This window comes from Varanus komodoensis, unplaced genomic scaffold, assembly GCF_004798865.1.
Source record: "Varanus komodoensis strain SLA01 unplaced genomic scaffold, ASM479886v1 scaffold1, whole genome shotgun sequence".
In the NCBI taxonomy this organism is placed as follows: domain Eukaryota; kingdom Metazoa; phylum Chordata; class Lepidosauria; order Squamata; family Varanidae; genus Varanus; species Varanus komodoensis.
In genome coordinates this window covers 79,817,532-79,843,846 of record NW_025335268.1, presented here as the reverse complement: position 1 = coordinate 79,843,846, position 26,315 = coordinate 79,817,532, and the positions used below count along the sequence as shown (strand labels likewise).

Here is a 26,315-nt window from a genome sequence, read left to right as displayed (position 1 = left end):
GTAAATTGCCTTTCTTAAAACTGAACAATCTTGGTACATATTTTATTTTTACTGTTTTAATTTGCACTTGTCTGCATTTTAACTTTAAACTATTTGTAAGCTTTTGTGAGAACCATTCAGGAAGATTCTACATGTTACAATAAATAAAAATGAAAGATAAATAAGCAGTGACAAATGTTTCATGTTGTTCTAAAGCTAAATGGGCAAAAATGAAATTCGAAGTGGGGGAGTGATGAGGTAGCTCTACCAGCTCAGCCACAGTCCTCTTGGCTTGTGCTGGGCAGGACAGAAAGTCTCTTTTACTGTCCCAGCCACTGGTTGTAATAAAGGCATATTTCTGTGCCTACTGCAGACTGGCATAGGTGAAAGGCACAGATTGTGCCCATCTCAAGAAAAGGATAAAACTAACAGTTCTGGATCCAAAGCCATGTCAACCTGCTTCCAATGCCTTGTTTTAGGAAGAACTGTTGATTATGGTTTTCTGCCTGTAGAGACCTCAACAGGTAGAGTGTGTCTCTGCCGTGGCAAAGCACCCTTTCCCACCTGCTTGGCCCTAACAACCAACATGGAGAGGTGGAAATGGAACTGCCTGGGGTTTCCTTTCAGGTAGACATATACATTGTCAGCTCCATTTTAAAAAGTTTAGGTCCATGTTTTATTTTTGTTGATCAGCTACACCTGTTATGGTTAGCCAAATCCTTAAAAACCCATGCTAGAGTAAATTTGTGTTGGCATAGCGTGACGACCAAGAATCAAAGTTTGTCAAGTAAGTCACATTAGTGCAACTATTTTGTCACATACAAGTTTCCATTTGCTGTGGAAATTGTAATCCGTGCACGTTTTCAGCAAAGCAGCTGCCACTGCAGTGGTTTCACTTGGACAGAATTTGTTGCCAATCAGAATGCTCTTTAAGTTCATCACACATGATTGGTGGCAACCAGCACTGAGGCACATCAATGTTGCATGATTCAATTTTGCCACTCTTTATATCCATGTTTACCTTAATTTCAAGTTGGGATTGTTCATGTGTTACATTAAAGGATGTTCTAGTACTGAACTTAGGTCTTTTGCCATATAGCCAGTTCCAGGCTTGTAGGTCTCTGGCTTTAGTATTAATTCCAGTAAATTCTTTTTCATCAGTTGTATTTATCAGAAGTACATGCTTGCCAATTTCATGGTGTGAAGCATATTCTTCAGTGATGGCATTCAGGAGCATCTCGCAAGTTAATGTAGGTTCTTCTTCAAAGAGATTTACTACTAAGGCAGTTACACTTGGAGTTGCATTACTTTTTATTCCAGTATGAGAACTCTTGAGCACAGAGGATAACACAAATTTATCAAAGCAACACAGGATGGGAATTATGAGAGTTGTGATCCAAATGCCTCTGAAGATTGCTAGGTTGGGGAAGGCTGATCTAGAGGAGGAGGTGTAGCAATCTAGTCCTTGAGGCCATGGACACAGAGACTGGCTCAGTCATGCAATACTTCACCTTAGACAGAAATGCACCTGAATGCCACTGTTCCATCACCTTTGCCCTTTGATAGGCTGGGGAGGGAGCTGAGTGGAGTAATCATGGCAATTGCTAGGTAGTTGCAGTGGCTGATACCATCACCATCATCATCATCATTACATTGCATTTCTATCCCACATTTTTCCTTGTTAAGAACTTAAGGTGCTTCACAAAGTTCTATCTTATCCTCAGAACAACAATTCTGTGAGGTAGATTAAGCTTCGAGAGAGTGACTGGCCCAAAGTCACCCAGGAAGCTTCATCGCTGAGTGGGGACTACAGCCTGGGTGTTCTAGTCCAGCTTTCTAACCACTGGTGGTGTAGTTAGAGACATTCTGGAAATGTTAAAGACATAGAAAAAGAATTACAAGTCTTTTCCCGCTATGGGAAAATGGTCTTTGTTTTGGAATAGAAATTAAAAGTAGTCAATACTCATTGTTTAAATGTTCATTGAAGACCAAATGTTTGGTGTTTTCGGACAGCTTTCTCCAGCCTGGTAATGTTCAGATATTTTGGATTTTAATTCCCATCAGCCTCAGGCAGCACAGCCAAAGTTGAACATTATAGTCCAAAGTATCTGAAGGGCACCAGGTCGGGGAAGGCAGCTTTAGGGACCTACGCCAGCCTTTATGCTCTTAATGTTATATTATATGTAACTTGGTTTGCTCATAAGAGTATCATTATACTTTAAAAATTGTAAAGTAAGTTCAGTGAATCTGTAATTACCGTCTGAATGAAGTATACTTTTAAATCTGTTAATCAAGCAGGATAATTTTATGAGCAAACCTAGTTATACATAACATGTTTCAGGTTCTTATTTTATGTCTGACTAGAGGGAATTTCGGCAACTGCTCCCTGAAACTTCTGAATCATCCTAGGAGCCAGGAGAAGCAAGATGAACTGAAGACAGAGGAAGACTGGCAGACAGCTTCAGTTCCTGCTTGCAAGGAAATTTAGGGAAATTCCTAAACCTTTCTTTTGTTTCTTTGTATATGGGGTGGGGCTTAAAGAAACCTGATTTGAAGTGAAAACTAAGATTTTATTTAGCTGGAAAAGACTCAAACATATTTAAGTTAAAAACCTATGAGCAATCTTAACCAGTTGTTTGAAGTGTGGCATTTTATTCACTTTTGTAAATAATTTCTATTAAAATTATGATTAAAATATTTTGCAAGGTTGTCCCTTGAGGAAATGTGGGAAGTAATTTCCTGAGTTCTCTTTAGGGAGAGAGGATTTTTTTCTAGTGGCAGCAGTTGCAGGGTTGTTTAGCTGAGGCAGCATTCACAAGTGATGAGGGCTGAGAACTCTATTAAAATTGTGGCAGTGACCTTCATAGACCCAATCTTCAAAGTTAGTTAAAAAACCAAAGCAAATGACCTACCTCTGGTGATCATGGTGGGATAACCTATAGTATTTTCCCCCACATGTAAGGTTTATATTATAGCTACATTAACTGAGTGGTATAACATATAGGCAGAACAAGTCCAGAAACAACTCTTGAACAAAGCTCAAAATATCAGCAATTAAAATTTTCTTCCTTATAGTGACTCTGTTCACATGTTGGAACACTGAGTATAACTTGGAGCATTCCTAAATATCTAATAATGAAAGATAAATTAGATGAATAATTTTGATATGTATGAAAGGAATAGACATGCAGGTAGTCTTACAGAGAACATTTTTTAAAAAAATTCCCCCATGGTTTCATTAATCCCAGATATTTTACATTGCCAGATTTTCTATAAAAGTCTTAATATGTAGTCTTTAGAAAACGTGGTGAAGTAACAGTTGCACAACAGTATATAAACCTTTGTCTTAAATTCTAAAAGAAAGTATTTCATAATATAAAACCTTCCAGCTTCTTTGGGAGAAAAGCCCCCCAACACAGTCCCAAATCAAAAATTCCCCCTGAATTTTCCTGGACCTTTACATGTCTACCTAGGAGATTTTTTAAAAGAAGGGACAAAACATCCAAATCATCATAAGCATAAACAGGTTGTTTGGGTGGAAAGAACAGTTCTTGGTATCACAGAGCCTCTGATGGAGCAGTGTTTGAAGAACTGCAGCCAATACTTTTAACAAGCTTTTTCCTGGAAGTTAACAGCACCATTTGTGCTAAGCAGTTTAAAAGAAACTGTGAAATGGATAACATCTGTGTTAATAAATATCTGGATTTTGTTCCCTGTACACTTGCTTGTAATTCACTGGGTAAGGGAACAACCATTTTAGGATATTTGCCTAATTTGATGCATGAAACATTTCACCATTTTGAAAATAGAAAACTTTATCTTAAGGATGGCAATTAGAAACTGCTTAGTGATAAAGCTCTTCCAGAAGTTGTTTGCCTGTATCTCCCATCACACCTGAACATTGGTCATTCTGACTATAGGAACTGAATCTTAACAATATTTGTAGTGCTAAGATTCCCCATCCCTGTACTATTCTTTGCTGTTTAAGAGTTCTTTTGAGGCCAACATTTCCATTTTTCTGGAATCATTCCTCAAGTAATTTCTCTGATTTTAAACCTACTTGTGAGGTCTAAATTTGCTTTGTTTTGCACATGATCTTCCAAGTCTGATTATTTTCACAGGTGATACTTCCTTTCCAGGAATAGGGCTAGGTGCCAGAAAGATCCAGGGCTCAAAAAAGGATGCCCCCCCAAAAAAACACAGATGTGCATACGCTAATTTATGTTTGTTCTAAAGTGTCTCTCTCTCTTTGTTTTTAAAGTGACACACATACAATTTGTTCTTGAAGACACTCTTATTTGTGAAAAGGGATGCATGGTCAAGGAAGAGAAGGGCATTTGATTTTAGGGGGGAAAGGCAAAAAATCCTACAGGGTTGGGGTGCAGCAGGAAGTAAAGTAAAGGAAGCAAGAAGCCAACCTATCCTGTGGAATCAGACATACAATGATCATCAGGGCCCAAAAGCCTTTATTTCAGCAAGGGCCTGTGGACAGAAGCATAATGGAGCAGATCGCTTCCCAGACATTCAGGGCTCCAAATAAAAGATTTGGGGTTCTAGTAGCACCTTCAAGTAGCACACTAACAAAATTGCAGACTTAAAGTATACATATTAAAAGTCCTTCCAGCATTTCTTATATTCAGAAGGCTTAGAAAGCCAGTTTTTAAAAGCTTTGTCTTCTGCTCCAAGTGCCCTCTGGTGGCTGTTGTTCTCCCTGACCCAGCTCATTTAAGTGCAGCAGACATATAAATTACATGCTGGCCTAGATAGGAAAATAAAATTGTGTCCAACAATGGCAGTCACTGTTGTCTATGCATAGTTGCGTAGGTAACTGAAACACTTCATCATGGCTGTCATATGAAAGACCAAGAATGGGGAACAAGGGATGAATGTTGACTCAAAACATTTATTCTGATTCTTTGTAGCTTAGCTCCTGAGTAGTGCAACAGCAGCCCTTCAAAGAAGAGGGATTGATATGTTCTAGCTAAAAGAGGAAAGACAAATGCATGCATTAATTTGGGATACTGAGCACGAGTGACTCTGTTGTGCAGAATGATGCACTTGGCACACTCCTGCACAGACAGGGCAGTTCCACTTTCCCATTAGACAGGTCAGGGAGCTCACACAGTATGGGAAGGTCTTAAGGTCCAAAGCCAGATGTCCAGTCTCACAATAATGTTCATGGTGTGTCCAGGCCGCCCTCCCTAGTTATCGCCTGTATGGTGCCCTGTGTCCATGCTGCATAGATAAAGGTGTGGGAACGGTATTCAGAAGTGCCCCACTACTTCAGGATTTTGCCTGTTGGCCACCTCTCTGAGCTGCTTGATTGCAGCTGCAAGGGTGAAATGTACTGTGGTTGTGAAATGTGATGACTTTTTCTTGGAGCAGCAGTGGAATCTGTCCCCTTAGTTTTATGTGAACTGTTGGTCATATGGAAAAATTTAAAGTGTCACTAAAGAAGAGGATGGCTTGCCCATCCTTCGGTAAGATTTGATTAGTTTTCCATGTAAGATGCGACATCTAAGAATTTGGTAGTGGAACCTAATAAATTGAGACAGAAATACACACCTGCACTCAAACGATCTGAAAAAGACAAGAACAAATAGGTTTGCAATTTTCCTTTGAAGGCTTTGAAATGGCAGATTCTAATGGAGCTTCTGGATGGTGTCAGGATTGCTTTGATCATCCAGATCCTTCCTTGCTGCAATCATGAAGCCGTCAGGAGGCTATATAGCAAGGGGACGGCATACAAAAACTTAAATAAGCCAGCAAGCCAACAACTGAGCTTGCAGCCATTACCAAGCAATCAGCCTCAAAGCCTCCAGATTTCCTATCTGGCATTTTAGGCTGTTTTGTCTAGGTCAGTGATTCAGAAAAAGGAATAAGGCAGAAAAGGCTTACAGTAATCCTGAGAATAGTTGCCTCCATTTTTTCAGAGCACTTGTGCCCAGTTGAGCCTTACACTGTACAGGTATCCTTGGCACTTTGGGATGTACATTGTCAATATGAAAATCTGGAATAAATTTCCTAGGCCAACTCACTTTCCCCTGATTGAGTCCAGCATCCATGATTCATATAGGTGCCATACTGCAGGGATTGCTCAGCAGAACCATATGTATGACTAATCAAAATAGCAGAGGCCCCTTATGTTACGCAGTAATAAGACTTCTTTGTGACTCTAATTATATCTGCTAAGTGTACTCACAGGCAGCACACAGATTAAACAGGAGGGGACAGGCTTTGTTAGAAGGCTCTAGGGATTTAGCTTTCTTATGCTGGAGTGCAGCCCCTTTCTGCTGACATGCAAAATTAAGTTTTTGTACCCATGTAACCGTAACGGATTAAGGGCACATGTTTATTTGCTCATTCAGTAAATAAAAATATGAAAAATGAGTCACTTTTGGTTCCAAGTTGCTTTTCTACAATCGGGCTCTAAGCTGGTATACTTCTACTCCCCTCTGGAGTTAGCTCCTTGGAACATTCCATTGACAAGGTAGTCCCAAAGCCAGCAATGCTGATTAGAGCAGATGTTCCCAGGAGCTCTGTGTAACTCTTTAGTCAAAGGTTTGGGCATTTCAAAATGCATTGAGGGAAGCACTTTCTCAGCCGACATGTTCTCCTAGGCAAACTTAGATGGGCTGGCCCAGCTTCTGATAGTGAGTATGTACCTGCACTTGCAATTCCTTGGGGAGTTTGCATGGAGGGATGGATTTTGAGCTAAGGAATAAAAATACAGGAAATGTTTTCCATGGTGATGAAATGACATTATGTGTCCCAGCAGATGGTGTTTTTGCTGCATATCTTGAATAAAGTTCCTTGTTTCTCTTTCTTTTTTAAAGGGGAGCTTCAGGCTTAGAGGGTTGGAGTGGTTTTTGTGTTTGCCTTTTGTTTAATGGGTGGAAATGTCTGGATTGATAGCAGATTCCTTCTCCCCCGCACCCCGATACAATGACTCTTTTAAGGAAGGAAGTCCGTGAAGTAGGACCAGCTCTGTGCTACCTTGAAGTAAGGTCATTCAGGAAAGAGGCTGTTTTTACTGTGCATTGTCCGGTGGCGTCCCTTGCATTGCTTGACAAGAAATGCCTTTCATCTTACTGATGCTGATGCAGCTCTGGGTAGCAAGGGGCAATGAGCACTGCGTTGGCGTATTTTGAAGCCTGTTGAGTTCAAAAGAAACTCCCCCATAGTTAGATTTCTAGGATCCCTGCTATTCTGCTAACATGGCAAGTTAGTTGTACTGCTCCAGCTGTTTCCTGTGAAAGAACAGAACAAAGACTATGTTATGAAATCAGAATACAAAAGTCCCTGAAGTAGGTCAGTCTCCCTGTTACCTTGAGGTCACTTGGGAAAGAAGCTGTTTTCATGGTGAACCATTGCTAGTGTTCTGTGAGTCTCATGTATAATGACTCAGGGGATTAAAGCAAAACAATAAGCTGTGGAGGCTGCTGCTAATTGCTGTACTGCCAGTGATTTAAACCAGGAATTAGGGATCTACTGTAGTCTTTCTTTCAATATACATTCTGAGAGCTTGGAGAGTCGCTTTAAACCATTGATAAGAAGAGCAGGTAATGGCTGTAATTCATTCATTAAAAATTGTATGGCAGTTTGAGATGCCATTCATTTCTGAACAGCAGGAGCTGTATATTTAAACTTTTCTCTAATCACTGTTATACTACTTCATTAAACTTGGTGCATCCTGAGAGAGGAGAAATCTTTGAGCAATCTCCAGTGCAACACTACTGATAACTTACATTGTGCTGGTGTAAACTGCAAATAGCACAATGCTAGTAGCAATTACTGGTGAAATAGTTTCCTCCAGAAAACCCATTTACTGGAGAGCAGTAAATTTATGCTAGTAGTGGTGTCATGTGGGATGCTACCCTCGGAGTGCAAATGCCACATGTGTCTCTGTAAGGGAAACACAGGACAAATATACATAAGCTGCCATGTCTGATAGACAGGCACACCCTGGGAATGTTGGCCTTATACTGAATCAGACCACTGGTCCATCTAGCCCAGTATTGTCAACACTGACTGGCAGCAGTGGCTCTCCAGGGCTTTGAGCAGGAGGTTTCCCAGTCCTGCCTGAAGCTGGGGTCTAAATTTGGGGTGTATGGTGAAATGTACACAAAGACATGGATCATATATACATGAATCACAGTGGACCGCCGCCACCTTCTTTTGTGGGAAGGAATCTGCTTTAGGGTGGCCCCGCTGTCAGGCCTGAAAGGGCTTTTGTACCAATAGTGATCTTCTGGTACTATCGATGCCCTGGATGCCTTGCCCCTGCTTTTTGCTTTGCTCCATCCACATGCTGCTAACCATAGTTTTCTTCTGTGTTGCATCACCAGTTCACTGCTGTGAGCTGAAATCACTTTCCTGCCTCCCCAAGCATGGTGTCAAGATTAACTGGGGAAAGAGAGAGAGATCCTGATGTGTTTATGGAATGCAAAAAATGGGGAGGAATACAAATGGTTTATTTCATTCACAGTTCAATATATAATATCACAGACTAAATTAGCATGAATTCAGATGTACAAAGTTAGCCTTCTGGTTTTATACAGATAGTACCTAATTTTACCAAATTAATCTCTTAAAGAAGTCTAGAGAATCTCCCAAGGCTTGGTTTCAGAAGTTTTGGATGGTTTATTAACAGCCAAGCTTGCCCACCAGATTGAAGTGGATAAGAGCATGCCACACCTGAGGTGTCTTTAATATAGGATCATGCACATTTGTGTGATACGTTGGCCATACATCCCAAACTGAAGCCTTCCCAGATTATTATAAGAGTTTGATAGCCTACTAAAAGAAAGTCCCATCCTGAGCATTGTGAACAGATCGTGTTTGATTGCTTAATTTACATTTTTTCAGACTATGTTTCGCCTATGTTCATTGCATTGATAGAAACATAAACTTTAAAATAGCACTAAGTAAATAACACAGTTCCATTACATGTTTTAGTCCGTATTTCAATTTTCCCCCAAAGCCCTAGTCTCCCATGAAGCTTGTATCATTATAATGAGATTCATTAAGGAGGTACAAGTTTCATGAGAAGCTATGGCTACAGTGTTACACTACTTGGGGAGCAACTCCCATTGAACCCAGTGGAGCTGAATTCTGAGTAGACATGTATGGGATGGTACTGTTAAGGGAACCAGTTCTTCGGGGCACTGGCCCTGCCATGCTGTTTAAAGTTGCCGTTCTAAGCTAAAAGTGGAACATGATTGAAAAGTGCAGCTGCTTCTTCATCTGCTTCTCAAGAAAGAGAATGTACTGAAACCAGGTTGGGCTTAAGTAATAGGAAGATAAATTTCCTTACTAGAGAGCAGTGGCATATTCCTCCCTTCTTAGTGGAACTCAGTTAAAGGGCAAACTTGATCTGATGAAAACAGCCATAAATCCTCTTTCTGCATCACATTGAAGACAAACATGAGGTATCAGTAGGCTGCCATCTGTCAAGGTGTTTTATTACCACATAAAGACATTGACAACATGATGCCTTGGAGACCTGTAAAGGCTTAACAGCATTCTGCCCTTGCACTCCGTTAAGCAGAGAAGGAAAGAAATTCTGAGGAGTTCCAGATCAAGTATTGAGTGATTTATTAGTTAAAACTAGCAGTGCTTTTTGGCTTAGTTTTGTTGAATCAAATGCATGAATATACCAAGTTAAGCACAAGGTTTGAGATGCTGCAAAAGTGAGTGCACATTTTATGAGGGGGCACAGCAGTTCATTAAATTCTCTCAGAAACCTGTGCATGGTACTCTTGTTGCCATAAGAACAAAACACATGGCCTATTTTTTCAAGTAGAGGTTGGGAGTATCATAGGTCAGTATAGATTTATTTGGATTGGTCTTGGTCTTCCTCCAAGACCATAGAAATCAAATAAGGGCAGCAGCTTGATGGAAGGTGCATAGAGTACATCTATTTTCAAATGGGTGGAGAAGTTGTCTTCATAATGAATATAGAGTGGTAGGTCTAATATGGCTGCATTAAAATGAAGAGCACAATTTAAGCTCTTCTGGGAGTGCCTTTCTGCTTGCAAACACAGATCATGTAGCTTGAAGGGCCTGATCATGCCTCATCTTGGAAGCTAAGCAGGGTCAGGCCTGGTTGGAATCTGGACTGGGGACTTCAATGTTGGGAACCACCCAGAGAGCTTCAGCTATGGGTGGTATAGAAATATATTTAATAATAATAATAATAATAATAATAATAATTTTTGCTGCTTTCACAGCACCACATTTGGTGGGGCAAAAATGGACATGGAGGCCACATGCTGTCTATCCCTGGAATAAATGATACTGGCCTTGTCTTTGGTAATTACTGTGTATTTGTTTATTCTTACAGAAACAAATGATGTTCCTTCACTCAACAGCTGTTGAATGAGGCAAGCAGTATTAAACATTTATGAAAGCATAATCAGGATTATCTTGAAAGATAATGAGTATTAATGGTTGTGAACCATCTAGAAAGACCATTAGGCTTCTTTTGATACTGCCAACCCCAAATCTAAACAAAACAAAACCTTGGATCAGTTTCTTCACTATTTTGTGGAAGCAAACCTGTCTTTGAAGTGATGCCTTCAGTTTTGTATATACAAACATCACAGCTTGAAAAAATACTTTTATACTTTTAATATAAAATCTCCATAAATAACCATGACTAGGTAATGCTGTAATGAAAACAAAAATGCTCCATGTTCTTACAGATTATGACAGTCAAGGATAAACTTGGCTGAGTTTTTTATAAGTGCAAATACAGAACCGGCACTGTGATTGGGCTCAGTAGGTAGGGTTTTAAATGGGACTGATGGATCATATCTTCAGTAATAAAGCTCTTAGTGTAGCTTGCAAACACTTTGGAAATGATGAAACATCAAGTGCAAACAACAGTTTGGGCTGCAATCCTATGAACACTTACCTGGGAATAAGTCCCATTTGGTGGGCTTTCATTTTGATTAGCTATATATTAGATTTTTAAAGATCTCAAAGCCTGGTGGAGATCAAAAGGTCTTCATCTAGTGCCAGAAGGATAAGCTGCATTGTACTGGGCAAGCTGCCACAGAGAGGCAATTCCAAAGAGGAGTTGCCGCAGCTGGGAATATATTCTCCCCAGTTATCTCTTCCCTCACTCCAGAGCAGCAGGAGCACTTGGAAGAGTGCCCCCACAGATGGTCTCAGTTTATAGTCAGCTTGAGACAGGCTCACACATTGATTCAGTCACTGAGGCCCCAAGCAGTTGAAGGCCTTTAAAGGTAAGCGCCGGCACTTGGGATCATGCTCACAAATGGACCAAAAAGCCAACCAAGTCCTAGCTATCTATTTCTAAGCTTGTTACTTAGAGCTGGAACAAAATGTGATAATACCTGGTTATGCATTTGCGCTTAGTATGACTCAAGCACCACTGCATTTAAAGCATTACATGGTATGTTGCTTTCTTGGCATGATAACCCATGATGCATCCTGCCGAAGAAGACACTTGTGGGCATGCCTCACCATGGTATGCCTCACTGTCTTTTCATAGTGAAAAAGTGTAGGGTGGTGAGCTGAAGGCAGCACTCAAGCAAGCCATTCGCATGACATGAAATTCCACCTGTCGCCTAAGGTTTCTTAGCTGTTTCAGAACTTAAATGGAAATGGCGCATTGATATAATTAGTGAGAAGTTAGGCGAGAAGCCTTTTCAGAACAGAAATAGTCATAGGATAATTTGTAATCAGTCTGGTTACTGATAGGTCTAAAATTAAAACTCTAACTCCAGTGGTGGCAGTATTTATTGTAAGTCAAAGAGACAGCTATCTGTTATTATCCTGTTGGGTCATAAAGCGCCATGTAGATCTTTGCAAAGTACTTTGCATATGCCTGTCATTTCCAAATTAAGAAAATTCTTACCTTAAAAATGGGATGGTTCAGAATAACGTTCTTGATCAGGAAGGTGTGCTCTGTCTTCTCTCATTCCCCTTTCCTTTTGCTGCCCTTGCACATGGTATTACTTGTGAACCAGCACATTTGGCCTTATACCTAAAACTTGAATTCCGGTTTAAAGCAGAATTTCCCAGTTTATGAACATGGAGATTATATATTGAAAAAGTATCACTTTAAATAAACATAAATTTTTAAAATCTATAACATTTTGGGTGTATGCCCTGCAGTTACCTTTTTAAAAAAGAAGCAGACTAATATTTGCATTGTTTGAACAATGTAATCGCCATATCAGGCCCTTCTGGTAAATTTATTCCCTCGACTTCTCATGGCACTAGTGAAGCTATTTACCAATAAATATTTCCTTGTTTGAAAGGACATTTTCTTTTCTTGTTTCTCCTCTCCTTTTGCATTTTGTTGATTTCACGTACACCTTGACAAAAGAATAAGCCTAGACTGGCCAGCAGAGGGAGGAATTTCACTCTAAATGTGGGCAGCAAGTAACAGCTGTAATCTTAAAAAGGAATAAGAATTCCTCCCACTGAGTATAAGAGAGTTAATTTTGAAAATTTCCCTCCTTGCATTTGTCAATATGTACTTTCTTTTCTAAATACCCAATTTTACTTTTTTTTTTCCTAACGTTGACATCTTGTTTTCTCATTGCTATTTGCATATCTAGTACAACACCTGGTTGCTTTGGGTGATTAAATGCATTTGCACAAAAATGTTACCATCTTCCTTGAAATTTCTAAATACATTGGCATGTTGTTAGATGAGCTCTGCTCTAGATTACTCCATTGAAAACTGTGGCACATTGTACATGTCAAACCAGTAATAGGCATTAGTTTAGCTGGATTAAGTTTTGCTGAAATTTACTCATAAATGTTGTTACTAAAACTAGAAGTTATTATAACTTCTGCTAAAGGCTAAGCCAGCAAAAATAGTTACAGATGCTTAGGTTGGAAGTCCAAGCTGCGCTGGTTTAGACAATGCCCTCCCAGCCCAACTCACAAGTAGGGGCTGAGCTGGTGGTGTAATTCTGCTTGTCGCACCTGTTTGCTTCCCTACCGTTAAGCCGTGGCATGCCATACCTGAGCATTGAGTACTTTGGCATGGTGTTACTGAGGCAGGGAAAAGGGGAAGGCAGTGCCTTAGAAACCCTGCTGTGCCCAATCCGTAATCAGTTGCAGCTGTGGTCTCTCCCCACAAAATGGCTATCTTACCAACTCTGTGAATCAGCCAGTTGTCCTCTTTTTCAAATCTTGACTTCCCTTCTTCTTCTTCTCCCAACAGATTTAATGGACCCATCAAATCCGTTTGGTTTATTAGAAATACTAGAAGGAATAATAATTCAAATATGCTCTTCCTGTGCTATTAATGATAGAGATGCTTTCTGGGTTGATTGGTTCTGGTTACTTAAAATGACTGTAACAGAATAGTTTGGGATACTAATCTCTTGAGAAGTATTTCCATCTTGCAATACAATTTTCACTAATACCTTGCTCTTTCTCTTTTCAGACTTCTTTCTGTTTGCACCAAGAGATTTGGGAATGATTTCTGTGTTGGATTACTTATCTGTAGAGGCATAAATGTCAGATGTAGAAAATAATGTACCAAAGGGCTCTTCTCAATTAAAATAAACCCTGTAGCTGTGTTTAGTGACCAGAAGTTGAGTTCACTATTGGAATAATATGATAAACCAAAGCCAGTCCTTTCCCAGATAATACTGTACCTGACATGTGCAAAGCTTATCGAAACTCTTAGAATTTATCCACAGAGAGAAATAAAACCCCAAATCTCTCTCATCTATTTTGCTTTGTTTCTATTTCTGTGGTTTTTAAGGGAAAATTTATCTCTCTAATGGGATTTAAACTACACTAAGATAGAGTTAGTTAGTGTTAATGGGATTTAAGTTAGTGTTTTTCTGCAGTTTGGTAGAACCATGTTCTTAGTTATTCTCTTTCACATACTCCTGCACAATAGTGGAGGGTGAAAGCAAGGGCTGGCCGTCAGATCATGCACCAGCATTTTTTCCTAACTTGGGACAGGATTCAGTATCCTCAGGAAAAAAATAAAATTATGAAAACCCATGTTCTGTTGTCTTCCTCTGCTTGCCTGGGTGCTCAGGAAGATGAATTTGGTGGTGGATATTGTAACAGAGAAAATGCCGACTGAACATGACATTCATGTGGCCAGGAGCTATCTAACGAAGATCTTGAGAAGCTCCATGAGGTATGGCATTAATTTTACGAAATCAGGGTTCCAAATGTCCTACCCCAGTGGAAAATTCCATGTGCCTGCTCAAGCAATCCATGATGAAGTTCTCCCTTCCCACCTTCATTTCTCCATGTAGTTAATGTAGTTGTGTAGTGTTATTACACCATTTATTTATTTATTTATTTGCCAATCACCTTTTCTTTCTTGCCAGAAATCCATGGTTGACATAGTCCCCCTGCTTATGTTATCCTCACAATAACCCTGTGAGATGCGTTAGAGTGAGAGTCCCCAGCGTGATGCTGTAACCACTATATGCATGTCAATATTATGCCTAGTTTAATTGTGGCTAAGGCATTTTATGAAGAATATAAAGAATGGCCAATTTAAAGGAGACCTGTGGCGACATAGCACCTTCTCAGGCAGCGTGACTGCCATCCTATGTTTAACTACTTGGGGGCAAGCGCCATTGAATTAGGCAGTTATTATCTGGTTCAATTTACAAAGCATAACGAGCTTTAACAAAAGTTTTCATCCAGATAAAATGCAACCTTTCAACATTTAATTAGAAATAGAAACAATCTTGAGAAGTGTTACCATGTAAGCTGCTGGTGTGAAATAGCAGCTCCATCAATGAAAGGAAAGAGGTAACCAGCCTCTACTTCTTTATTTTCCTTGCCCTCTGACTGCCTCTTAACTTCTTATTGTGTGTCTTTGAACTAATCTGTCATAACTGTTGCAGCAAAACCTGAAAGCCTCAGTATCACCTCATCCATTTGGCAGGACAAGGAGGATCCCTCAATTATCTGGCACTCCCACAGATTTCATTGCTCCTGCTTTCAGGAAAAGTCTTGGAGCTGTGCTTACTCATTCCATTATGCCACAAGCTTAGCTGGACTGTGTACTTTAGGCTAGTATGCTTGCATGCCTAGGGGTTCTTTTAATACTGAACAGTATAGAAATAGTACAAATAAACAAACACACCAGGTCACTGGCGAAACTGAGCATGCAGCACAAGGGAAGAATGTGGTGTGAGCCTGCAGTGGTGATTTTGTTTGTTTCCTCTGTTAAATAACAGATTATTAGAATGTAGATCAAGTTCCATACCGTAACCACAGGCCAGTCTTACAGTGGTTCAGATCAAAAATGGGAAGTTCCAAACACCCGATAAAAGCCAACGTTCTTCCTTTATTTAGCTGCATGCATGTGTGCAAGGCTTAATTGTCTAGAAGACTTTCAAGGTGTTTTGCAGCAGGTGTTTAAAAATGTGATGGATGGACTTAGAACAAAAACGACAACGGCAGTGATGAAGCAGGCGCAGCGCTTCAGACTGCTGTCATTAACTCATTATCTACATTTCAAGGTCCTTTTTAAAACAGAGCCTGGATTCTTTTCAAAGGTGATGTGTTAGCACAGACACTACTCAGCAAAAGAGCATGCCTTACTACTTGTGCACCTTAGGCTTGAGATGGATTATTTTTGCTGTGTGTGATTTGATTAAATAATGGAAGCAATAAATGCCTGCACTTTACCTTTGTCATTCCAGGAAAAGCGACCTGGCTTGCAGGCCGCACTCCTGGCATGCGACCAAATTCACGGAGAGTCAGCCTGAGACAGCCACGTCACAGCTCTGCTCCGCCAATGTCTGCTCTTCATGGCACTCTCAGTATCATGCAAGGTGAGTTCCTGTTTCAAGTGAACATGCGTCAAGCTCCAGGGGTAAGAAAAATAATTGCCTGCCTCCTTTTCTTCTTATCTTTACCTGCCAGCAATGCACAACTTTTAGTGTAAGTTGCTCTCAGTCTGTAAAGCGATGTGTGTACTGAGAGGGTCAGCCATTATGCAAATAAACTGAAGAAAGCTATCTGCAATTTTGCTGGCAGTTGTTTTCCCCTTCTCTAGGCCTTTCCTCTGGCGTCCGCACTTAGCTGTAAAGCCTTTTACAGGTGTGATGGATATTTGTAACGAAGGAACCTTCAGCTTCATTAACATGACAGCAGGGGTAGGAAACTGAATATGTTGTCCCAAAGCAGATCTTCAGAAGTGACAGATGCACATTCTTTCTGTGTGTATCCCAAATAAACTGTTTACTTTCTTGATTTATACCTGTGTTTGTTGCCAGCACTTAGTAAGAAATCGCTGAAGTGCGTAATTGTTTTTTTATCATTAAAACATTCTCCTAAATTATTATCCGAGAATCTCATGTTGCCACTTTGTTAAGGTGGCAAGAGCTTCCTCTGTTGTCCAGGAATGGCATGATCTATCTACAAAAAGTGGCCCTGTTGCAGCAGTTTTCAATTGCCTTCAATTGTGTTGCATGTAGGATATCACAAAATAAGTAAACTTCTAATTTATAAGGCCCTTGGAGAACACATTCACTGGCAATTAATGGATCTGATTCATTTTTATAAAATATTGGATAATATAATCTTACATGCATTCTGCTATGATGATTTTTTTTAAATCAACTAATTGTCCTTCAGAAGTGCACTACTATTTACTGTGGGCCAGCAGTAGAATTCTGAATGTTTAAAATCTGATGTTTTGATTCCTTTTATACCATGTCTCTACACTGTACATGTTATTGATAGATTGTGTTGCCCATAATCCTTTCTTCTGCAAGACTTCCTTTCTTCTTAATTATAGGTTTCTGCACACTTCTCCTATTTTATACTCCTCTTTTGATGCCCTTGTTGAAGTAGAATATTGTTGAAGTAGAACTCACGTGTGGCAGAGCTTTCCTGTTAAATTTTGGGTCAGTGGGTAGGTGGGTGGGCAGGAGTCAACAGAACATCTTTTGCCCTCATATGTCATGCAGAGAGCTGAGAAACACCACTGCGGGCTCACTTGAAGACCCTTCTCCAGTGATTGCATTCCACTTGTGCCTTTCCAAGGAACTACACAGTTCATTCTAGCTACAATTTCTGAAATTGATTTTATAGTATGGGTAGCTTTATATTATTATCTAGAGTCAAGTTAATTGGTTAGTAGTGAAAATTGTGTGTGTACACTATATTGATTAAAGCTTCCCCTCTCCACTTCAACAGCTCCTCTTCTCATGATCTCTCAAGCTCATGGGACCAGTCCAATCTGCATCGTACCTCAGACCAGTTCAGCTCTGCTGGAAGCATGGACAGCTGGGATCACACACCCCAACCCTGTCAGTATGGACAGATTTCCTCTGCAAAGTCCAACAGCAGCATTGACCACCTCGGGAATCCCAGCAAAAGGGATTCTGCCTATGGCTCTTTTTCCACCAGTTCTAGTACTCCAGACCACACGCTCTCTAGTGCTGATGCTGCCTCGACAGAGAATGTGGCATACAAAGCAGGTCACTGGGAGACCCCAAAACAGGGCAATGGCAAGTCTGCCTCGTTCATAAGCGATAATGGGAGAGCAGAGGAAAAACCTACCAGCCTTCCAGCTCCGCTACAGTATGAAAACAGCAGAATCCCGCGGCTGGACGAGCATTCCGATTCCGCATATCCTGGGCCTGGGAAATCCACTTTTGTGCCTGTGTGGTATGTCCCGGACAAGAAAAGGTCGCCCTCGCCTCCCCCACCGCTACCTCCTCTCCGTAGTGATAGCTTTGCTGCCACCAAAGGTCACGAGAGAGCCCATGCGCCTCTGTACCCAGAGGGTATTCAGAGCACCCAGCACTTTGACGTCCTGCATAGAACACAACCCAAGAATGACTGGAGCACCGAAAAGGCAGAGCTGCCAAAGCGAGCTGCCAGGGCAGCTGAGAGGGCCGTGGACGGGAGGCAGGGTACCAATCCAGTGTGTAGATCAGATCTTAGTCTGGATTACAGTTTGCCTCCTGTGGGGGACGGGGCAAGCAGAAACGTGGAAAGCGTCAACAGGCTGCATTTGTCACTGTCCAGTACTGACGTCCGATTTGCACAGTCCACTTACGCCCACCAGCGCCAGTCCAGTGATGAAAGCACTTTCTTTCACAATGCAAAAGCCTCTGCATCACCGAAGGAACAGCGGCACCTCTCCACTTATGCTGGGATTCAGGAAAGGCCTACCAACAAACAGAGCTGCCATCCAAGCCAAGCCAGGATATTCGATAGTCCCACTACCACTGCTTCTTCGGATGCAAATTCTGAGGAGAAAATAGAAAACACGGCGCCAAGTCACGTTTACTGTGTGACAGAGAAGCAGCCTGCTCAGGGAAACTCGAGACCACTACAGCTCAGAGATGAATGCTGGACTCCAGGAGTAAGGAATCATGTCTCCTCTGCGCCACATGAGAATCCTGCCGTAGCCACAATGAGCCAAAGTCCCAAATACTATCTACCTCAGCAACCTGTTGAGTCTTCTCTGGATGTATGTGAAAAGAGAGGTCAGCATGTGGTGCATAAAGGAGAGGAAGTTAGGGCTGCTGTAATGGAAGATTCCAGAAAGACAAGTTACCCTGAAAAAAGAGTGCAGAGCAAGAATTTTGAGACCAGTCACAGTAGCTGCCATGAGCATGAATGTGGACGGGAATGTGTAGTGATGCCTAACAGTAAAAATGTCCAGAAATGTTTCAAGTGGAGTCAACAAGAGAGCTACAAAATCTCTCCTCAGAAGACCCCGATGTTGCACTCTTTAGCTCAGGAAGGGAGAAGCCAGGTTGATGTTGCTGCTGAAATGGGGATTATTAAGCAGCCTGGATTTGATACTCACTTGAGCAAAAATGCGCGAAGAAGTGATCGGTTTGCTACCACACTGAGAAACGAGATTCAGATGAAAAGAGCAAAACTTCAGAAAAGCAAAAGTACAGCGGCTTTAGCGGGATCAACTGAGGCAGAAGAGTGTGCTGAGAACTGGCAGCCCATTTCCTCAGACAAGATCAACTCCTCATCGGAAAGTTCTTTTACTAATGTGTACAAGGATAATTTGAAAGAGGCTCAGGCCAGAGTCTTGAAGGCTACTTCCTTCCAGCGCCGAGACTTGGAAGCCAGTTCTGCAGATTTTCTTCCAAACACTTATAACTCTTCCCCACTGGCTCTTGTTTCTGAAGGCGAGTCAGGTTTGCTTGAGGTTAGACCATTTTCTAAACAGAGTTCATCAGGTAGTAATGTTCACCATGTTTCCCGCATTGGAGGAAGGAAGAGATTTACAGCGGAACAAAAACTGAAATCTTACTCTGAGCCTGAGAAAATGAATGAAGTGGGTGTGTCTGAAGATGACTACCGCCCACGCCGTCCAACCATTTCTGAGGAAGCTCTGGGTTCTTTTGCAGATAGGTGGAAGTTCTTTGAAGAAACCAGTAAACCTGTTTATCAAAAGTCCTCACAGAAACATGCACTTTATGGTCGGCCAGAAGCACAGCCTCCTGTTCCTCATAAAAATTCTCATGAAGGTGAGATTGAAGGGTCACGGTATGAAAGAAGGATGAGGTCAGCTTCTTTTGGAGTTGAGAATATGCTTGGTGCTTATGACAGATCCAAAGAAAATGTCCATTACAGTGGCCGTAAAGCAAAGTCTGGGCAATCTGAGCGGTTAGAAACTTTTGCAGAATACCAAGCATCGTGGAAAGAGCAGAGAAAACCTTTAGAGACTCGGAGTTCAGGAAGGTACCATTCAGCTGACAACATCCTTGATGCTGGCCATGAACAGCTGGAGAAATCTCAGTATAAACATGAACGGTCCAGATCATCCCCTTCTACGGATTTTTACAAACAGGTAAGATGCACTTTTATTCCTGTTTTTAACATCTCTAAAAAGAAAGCCTGCCAAGCAGAGAGCAAGGTTCTTAAGCCTAAGAGATTAATGAAGAGATTTTTACTTGATTTATAGCCACAGGACCAAGCCTGTATTAGCAGGAGATATTCGAGGAGACTTCACCGTCTTGGCTTTGTTTCATTTTACATTAAGCTAGTGAGAAAGTATTTAATGCTTTCTGTTATGTGGTATCCTGATAAAATGTCTCCTCATGAACCTTTTCTCCTATGCTTTTAATCCCATGGAGGGAAGGAGGTTTAAATTCAAGTACCGTCTTAGTACTTTGATTGGACCAGTGCTCTTACTGCGGTCAAATTTGGATTACCCTGCAACAAGATACAGATGTTTCTGTTTTATTTTAAAGGAAGCATGTGGTATCTCTTGATTAGGGATGCCCTTCCAGTTTTTGTGGCTGCATAGTGAATGCCTCATGAAACTTGTCAGCCCTAAAGTATTCCTTGTGATTTGGGGTTAGTTTATGCAATCAAATTGGTGGGAGCACTGCTCTATCTGAGGCCTGCTGTTCTTACACAGTAACTTTCTGCTGGATGTGTGAATTGCATTGCTAAAATAATCATGTGCCTAGGGGCAGAGTGAAATATCAAGCCTGCATGTGTGTGTGTTGGCATTTTGCCTGAATTTGAGTTGTTTTGGTATGTGCGGGGGAAGGGTTGACACAGGCAGGTTTTTTGGGAGGGCTGTGTGCAGGTACAGGTGTTTGATGCTCAGAGTGTGTGTGCTTCCCTGAGCATCACCAATTTGCCTTCTGTATGTTTCTGTGTGTGGAGTTTCTAATTTGGCATTTGGGGCAGAGGTCCTCCGTTTCTTGGCCACAGTACTTGTCTATGAGACTTGCCAGGTTCATTTGCCTTCTATGAAATAAGCACTGAAGCTGAACACTGTGGGCTCAAAAAAATAGGGTGTGAGAACTCACATGACATTCTGCCTTCTGTTTAGGTTCTTGACAAGTTAATTTTCTTTTAAGCATCCCAGTTTGTCTTCTGGAAAATGGATGTTTTATGACTAGCCACACCTTCCACAGCAGCCCTTTTGTGATGTGCCAGTCACCATGGCAACATCTTTTGCCTGTACTCATCACACCTCTCCAAATTGCAGATATGCCCAGACCAGGCACAATTATTCCATTCTTAGGATGGCTTTCAGTTCACACCACAGCACTGCTGAAAATCAATTGAACAACAGTATAGTAGATAGGGATTATAATGATGCATTGCACTTGTGCTGAAGCAGTTACAGGACTACCTTGTCACAGGCATAAGGCAGTCAGTATCTTTACATCTTGCCTTTGTACCGTGCTGATTCCTAGTGTCTTTTGGCCCTAACATGATTGTCTTGAAGCTTCACAGAATGATCATCTGCTGGCTGGAGCCAAGTTACTTGGGAATCTAAATCTTACACCTTCTCTATATGCTTTTTTCATTTTCAGGAGGCTGCTGATGTAGTTTTACAGCAATATATACATAAGGATACACATAATATTTAGAAGTAGTGCTTTTTGTGGTCCATGGAGAGCATCAACAAGCACATAGACAGGAGCAATCCACTGGACCTCATGGGCTGAAGCCAGTGCCACATGAGAGTACTTCTGCTCTGCCAATAAGGCACCTTTGAAAACACTCAGAGGGCTCCAAAAGAGCATTAATACAAAGGTAGTCCAGTAGACTTCATGTGAGGAAGCCAATGACAGAAAAAAACTGCACTGGATTTCACCCTATGTATTTGTGCTTCAAAAGGTTTTTGGACAAAGCTCATCACCAAAGCCTGCTGAGTAATAGCATTCATAAGAGGATAGTTCATCCTGTGGATACCTTGGAAGTTCTCAAGAAGCTGGGATGTGAGCAGCAGGACTTCCATAACTTTGTATTTGGACAAGCACTTCTTCAATCTAGTTATACCTGATCTGTAGTCAGGGGCAGGAACTGCAGTTGCTGAGTTTACCTGGGCAGTTGCATGGTATGATGACAAGCTTGATAGCAAGTTCCATGGCTTTTTCACTGAAAGGCTCACAGGCAATTGGTGACCCCCAAACACTCCATTTGCTTCTCCCAAAAGCATTTCAAGCACTTTTCCCTCCCTCCTGCCTCTAAGACAGCACCCATGCAATGCCACAGGAGTGTTCCTACCAGCAGACAGCAGTGCTTAAAGCAGAAATAAACAATGCACTTGCAGCCACATTTCAGCACTTCTCTTGATGGAATGACAACAGCCTTTTCACCCAGACTCCCCATTTCTGGTTGTGTAGCCTGTTAGGACCTTCCTCCTTCCATTGCTGCTCCAGTGCAATCACTGTCTTTGTGTCCCAGAAGGTGCCATCTCACTGGCAAAATATGCTGCCACCTTCACTTTGAGGGACACATTTCAAAGCATGTTATGTGGGCAAGGTGAGCACTGTCTGTTGGAGAATGCTCTGCCATTCTCTTGGACTACGGATCACTTCAGGTACACAAAGGGTTGAGCTCAGTTGGCAGGTTTCTTTATATAAACACAGAGAGGGGAACATAAAGAATGGGGTCCAACAGTGATGAAATGCACCAATTACAGTCTCAAGATTTTCTGTAAAGCTTACGATAAGCAAAGTGACTGTTCACACCAGCAGTAATTGCTGATAACACAATCATCTTAGCATAGCTAGGTTAATTAATACTTGCGGAAGACCAGGAAACTATTATTTCAGTTTAAGCCCATGTGGGCAGAATCATTTCTTCTTTGTTTGTGGTCTGTAACTTGCACATACGGCTTATACATCTGTTCAAAAGAGACATTCAGAACAGCCTAGTACTGAACAGAGTTTCAAAGGGAATTCATCACACAAGATTAACAACATTTGGAACATTCTGTGCATCATGGTTACTGTAGTACAAAATGTGTTTAGCATCTAGTTCCAGGATGCTGTGAAGTCTTCTCTCTCTTTTTCCTTCCTTTTCTATTTTCTCTGAGATCTCATTTTCTTTTCAGTTTGTGCACTCCCTGCAAGTCACATGGCCTCAAGGACTTCATCAAAAAGTGTACCTGTTGCAGCAGGAATATACTGTTAACTGAAACATTCCTATTGCATTCCTTGTCTTAGAGAAGCATATGTATCCACAGCCAGACTTTTACTAAACAGTAAACAGTGCATCTACATGGCCTCCTACGGGAGCAGGTCCTCATGGTGAAAGATGCAGCCATACTGAATCAGTGTGTATTGCCTCATCTCCAGTTTGCAAAAAGAAAGCTCCGGCTTTCTCTTATGACAAAACCCCAATCCATGGAAAAAAATGTAAGACAATTGGTCCTGGTTTGGAGAGTGGAGCCCCCGCTTTGGCATTGGCTTTGGCTGGATTATGGACCAATGATCAGCAATGTAGCATAGCTCAGAACTCAGCCTTTAGGATCAAACAGTTGAGACCAATCAGGGCAATCCAGTCAGGTCCTGGATCAAAGGTCCCAGTTACCAGGACAAAGAAGGAAAAGAAAAATGCTGCCTGCAGGGTTGAGTTGAATGACAAATCAATGACTGACTACTGAAACAAGGATCCTCAAATGTGATTATTTCTCAGTCTTTACCTTGGTCACTGGATTTCTGGAGTCCATCAAGTTCATCAGTTCTGGAGAAGTAACAACTCCCATAGGATCATGCCTCCTGAGAACGTGTACCAGCATGGTCCTTGGGTTCATTCTCCGCATACGGATCAGTTCCCTAAATGCCAAGAGTCCTCGTCAGCTTTATTGGCTTTCTAAAGTAGCTTTCTCTGCCCTCATGGTGATATGCCAGCTTATAGCCTTACATCAGTAGAGATCCTCCACAGCACTATGACACCATTCCTCTTTATGGCAGTATTATGAGTACAGGAACAAAAATGCCTGTTGGTACTATTCTAGCCCTCAGCATTCGTACTGCCTTCACTAAATGGAATGATCAGAGGCACCTCCTACCTGTGCATCTCTAACTCAACTGCTATCACAGCCACCTGATACACAGTTGTCACAATCTGCTACAGTGCCTGCATTTACTAGCTTACCACTTGCTCTTCACAGTCCATCTCCAGCCAGCTGCATCAAGGTTGTAAACCAGTTGCTGTAAACAGCTCCACAAACTAAGACATTCCCAGTTACCCAGAAGCACCTGCCAGCTCCTGTTCAAGGATCATTCTTCAGGACAGAACAATTATTGGACTCCTCTTCATCAATGCCAGTTTCAGCCTCTTCATTGGAGGCTACTTGCCACATGGCCTATGATGTATTATCATGATATCATGGTTACCATCATGCAACAAGATTTAGCCCTTGTTTCCATTGGATAGCAAAGGCCTCTTCAGCAGGTCCATGGGCTAGGCCTTGGAGCATATCTATAAGATGAGACAGAGGCAAAAGACATTCACAAAAGGTGGGAATGGGATACCAGTCTTCTTTGGCATCCATGAATTGTCTATGTCCTTAAAGGCAGTCTCAGCAGTCAACTTGACAGCTACCCTATTTGATTTCAAATAGCTGTGGTTTGTTTGTTGCACAAAAAATAACCACCACCACCCTCTAAATCAACTCCATACACTTCCTTTCAATGTATGTAATCCTTACAGGGCAAACACTGACAGTCCACACAGGGCAAACACTCGTGAATCTAAATAATGGCAACTCTTACAGAGCTTCCTCATCGCTGGCCATCTCTTGCTCCAAACAGACTCAGAACTTTGCTCACTGCTTGGGAAGCCATCTCCACTGTTACATGGGTACTTTCCATCATCACTCAGGCTTACCCCATGAAGTTTGAAAACATCCCTTCCACTGAGTGTTGTTTTCTCCACTCATCCTAGACCAGTTCTCAGAAAATAAATTGCTACACTTTTAAGCAAGATTCCATAGGGAGGAAAAATCACTCCCACTCAAAATCTCACTTTTGTCTCCAGATGCTTCATAGTCCCCAAAAAGGATGGAGGTCTTTGGCCTAAACTCAGCCTTCAGGATGTCAGTCACTACATATATCCAAGAAAGCGTTGAGTGACCATCCTTTCCCTGCTGAGTCAGAGATACTAATTTACTATGTGGTCCTCTGTGACACTTAGTTTGACATCTGTATTCACCATGTCTCATTTCATTTTCTTAGCTTCACCCTGGGCAACAAAGCCTTGCAGTTCAAAGTTCTCCTGTTCATCAGGCAACTGTGCTGAAGGTCTCTACAAAAGAGAGGTGCAACACACCCGAGATTACAAGGATTCTTTTCCGATACGGAGAACTGACTCTTTTCCGATACTGAGATCCTTTTTCTCACTACCGTGAGCCAACATCGCTGTAGTCCTTTGGCCTGCAGTTCAAAAAGAAGTCCTGCCAAATCTCTTCTCAGTCATGGAAGCTTATAGGAGTCATCCCTCAAGTTCACATGTTCGTAAATGTTGCTTATTTCTCCATAGACAAAATAGGCACACTGCAATGTCTCACATACAAGCAGAAAGGTCCCCAGGGTCAAGCAATCACCTCCTTGGCTCCATGATTGCAACCACAGCAGTAACAGCTCTAGGATGTCTCCACATAAGGCTACTTCAGTTGTGGTTCCTCCAAACCTTCAACCCAGAGTCAGGTAGCCATAGCCAAAGGTTTTCTCCTGCTGTTGCTTACACTGACCGTTGGGGACTGGTGGTACCCTCCTACATTTTGCCTCTTGCATTCCAACAGACAGGAATGTCCAACACCCTACAGATTCTCTCAGCAGATCAAGGTGTGCCCCTCATGAGTAGCAGTTTTCTCTGACTGTCAGGTTCCACCTCCTCAGCAGGTAAGGCGCCCCTACTGTTGGCTTCTTTGCTACAGCCCTGAGTGCAAAGCACCGTTCTTTCTGAAACAGAGTAGAACATGACCCAGACTTTGTGGACAATCACTCCTGCTGGTATTGGGGAAATACTTTCCTCTCTTCTTTCTCAGTACCCGCATGCAAAAGGAAGCATCAGTGTCCAAGATGGTCTGTTTGTTCACTGGCAGTTGGAGTGGTTTAGCGAGACCTGGGTGACAAAATTGTGTTCAGTCACTTTTCTGGTTGAATCTGCAATCTAGTAGATTATTCCTGCATGCTAGTCTGGCCTTGTCAATTGATCTTTTCAATTGCTGTGTGGGTAAAGTTGTTCAGGAAATGCTAGACATAAATGCTTTGTGTTCTTCCAGTTTGATGAGCTGGAACAAATACAGTAGCAGCTTGGCTAGACAATAGATCCCGTGGTGTAATCTGGGTGGAAGCTATATGTGCGGTGGTCAGTGGCTTTCTTGTAGAAGGTGTTCTTACACCCATGTTGTGTTAGTCGACTTGTTTAGCGTTGTAAAGATAACTTTGTTCTAAGAGTACCACGCCTGAATTATTTCTTAAACAATATGAGCTTTCTCTCTCTCTTCCATATGCATATGCACATAAAGCATTCTTGAGTGTCCAAAAAGCTTGCAAGTAACTTATGTTTCTGCCAAAATGAAATTGCAAATACTTATGGTGGTTTCCTTCTAGACTGGT

The 26,315-nt window shown here is 41.7% G+C and overlaps 1 protein-coding gene across 1 annotated transcript in view; it reads left to right on the top strand.

Annotated features, from left to right (window-relative positions):
* SHROOM2 (shroom family member 2) overlaps positions 1 to 26,315 on the top strand; it is a 146,454-nt gene that overhangs the window by 68,430 nt on the left and 51,709 nt on the right. The window contains exons 3-4 of the mRNA XM_044432382.1: positions 15,657 to 15,788; positions 17,158 to 19,786. Coding sequence (XP_044288317.1) covers positions 15,657 to 15,788; positions 17,158 to 19,786 — 2,761 coding nt within the window. The remainder of the gene's footprint in view (positions 1 to 15,656; positions 15,789 to 17,157; positions 19,787 to 26,315) is intronic.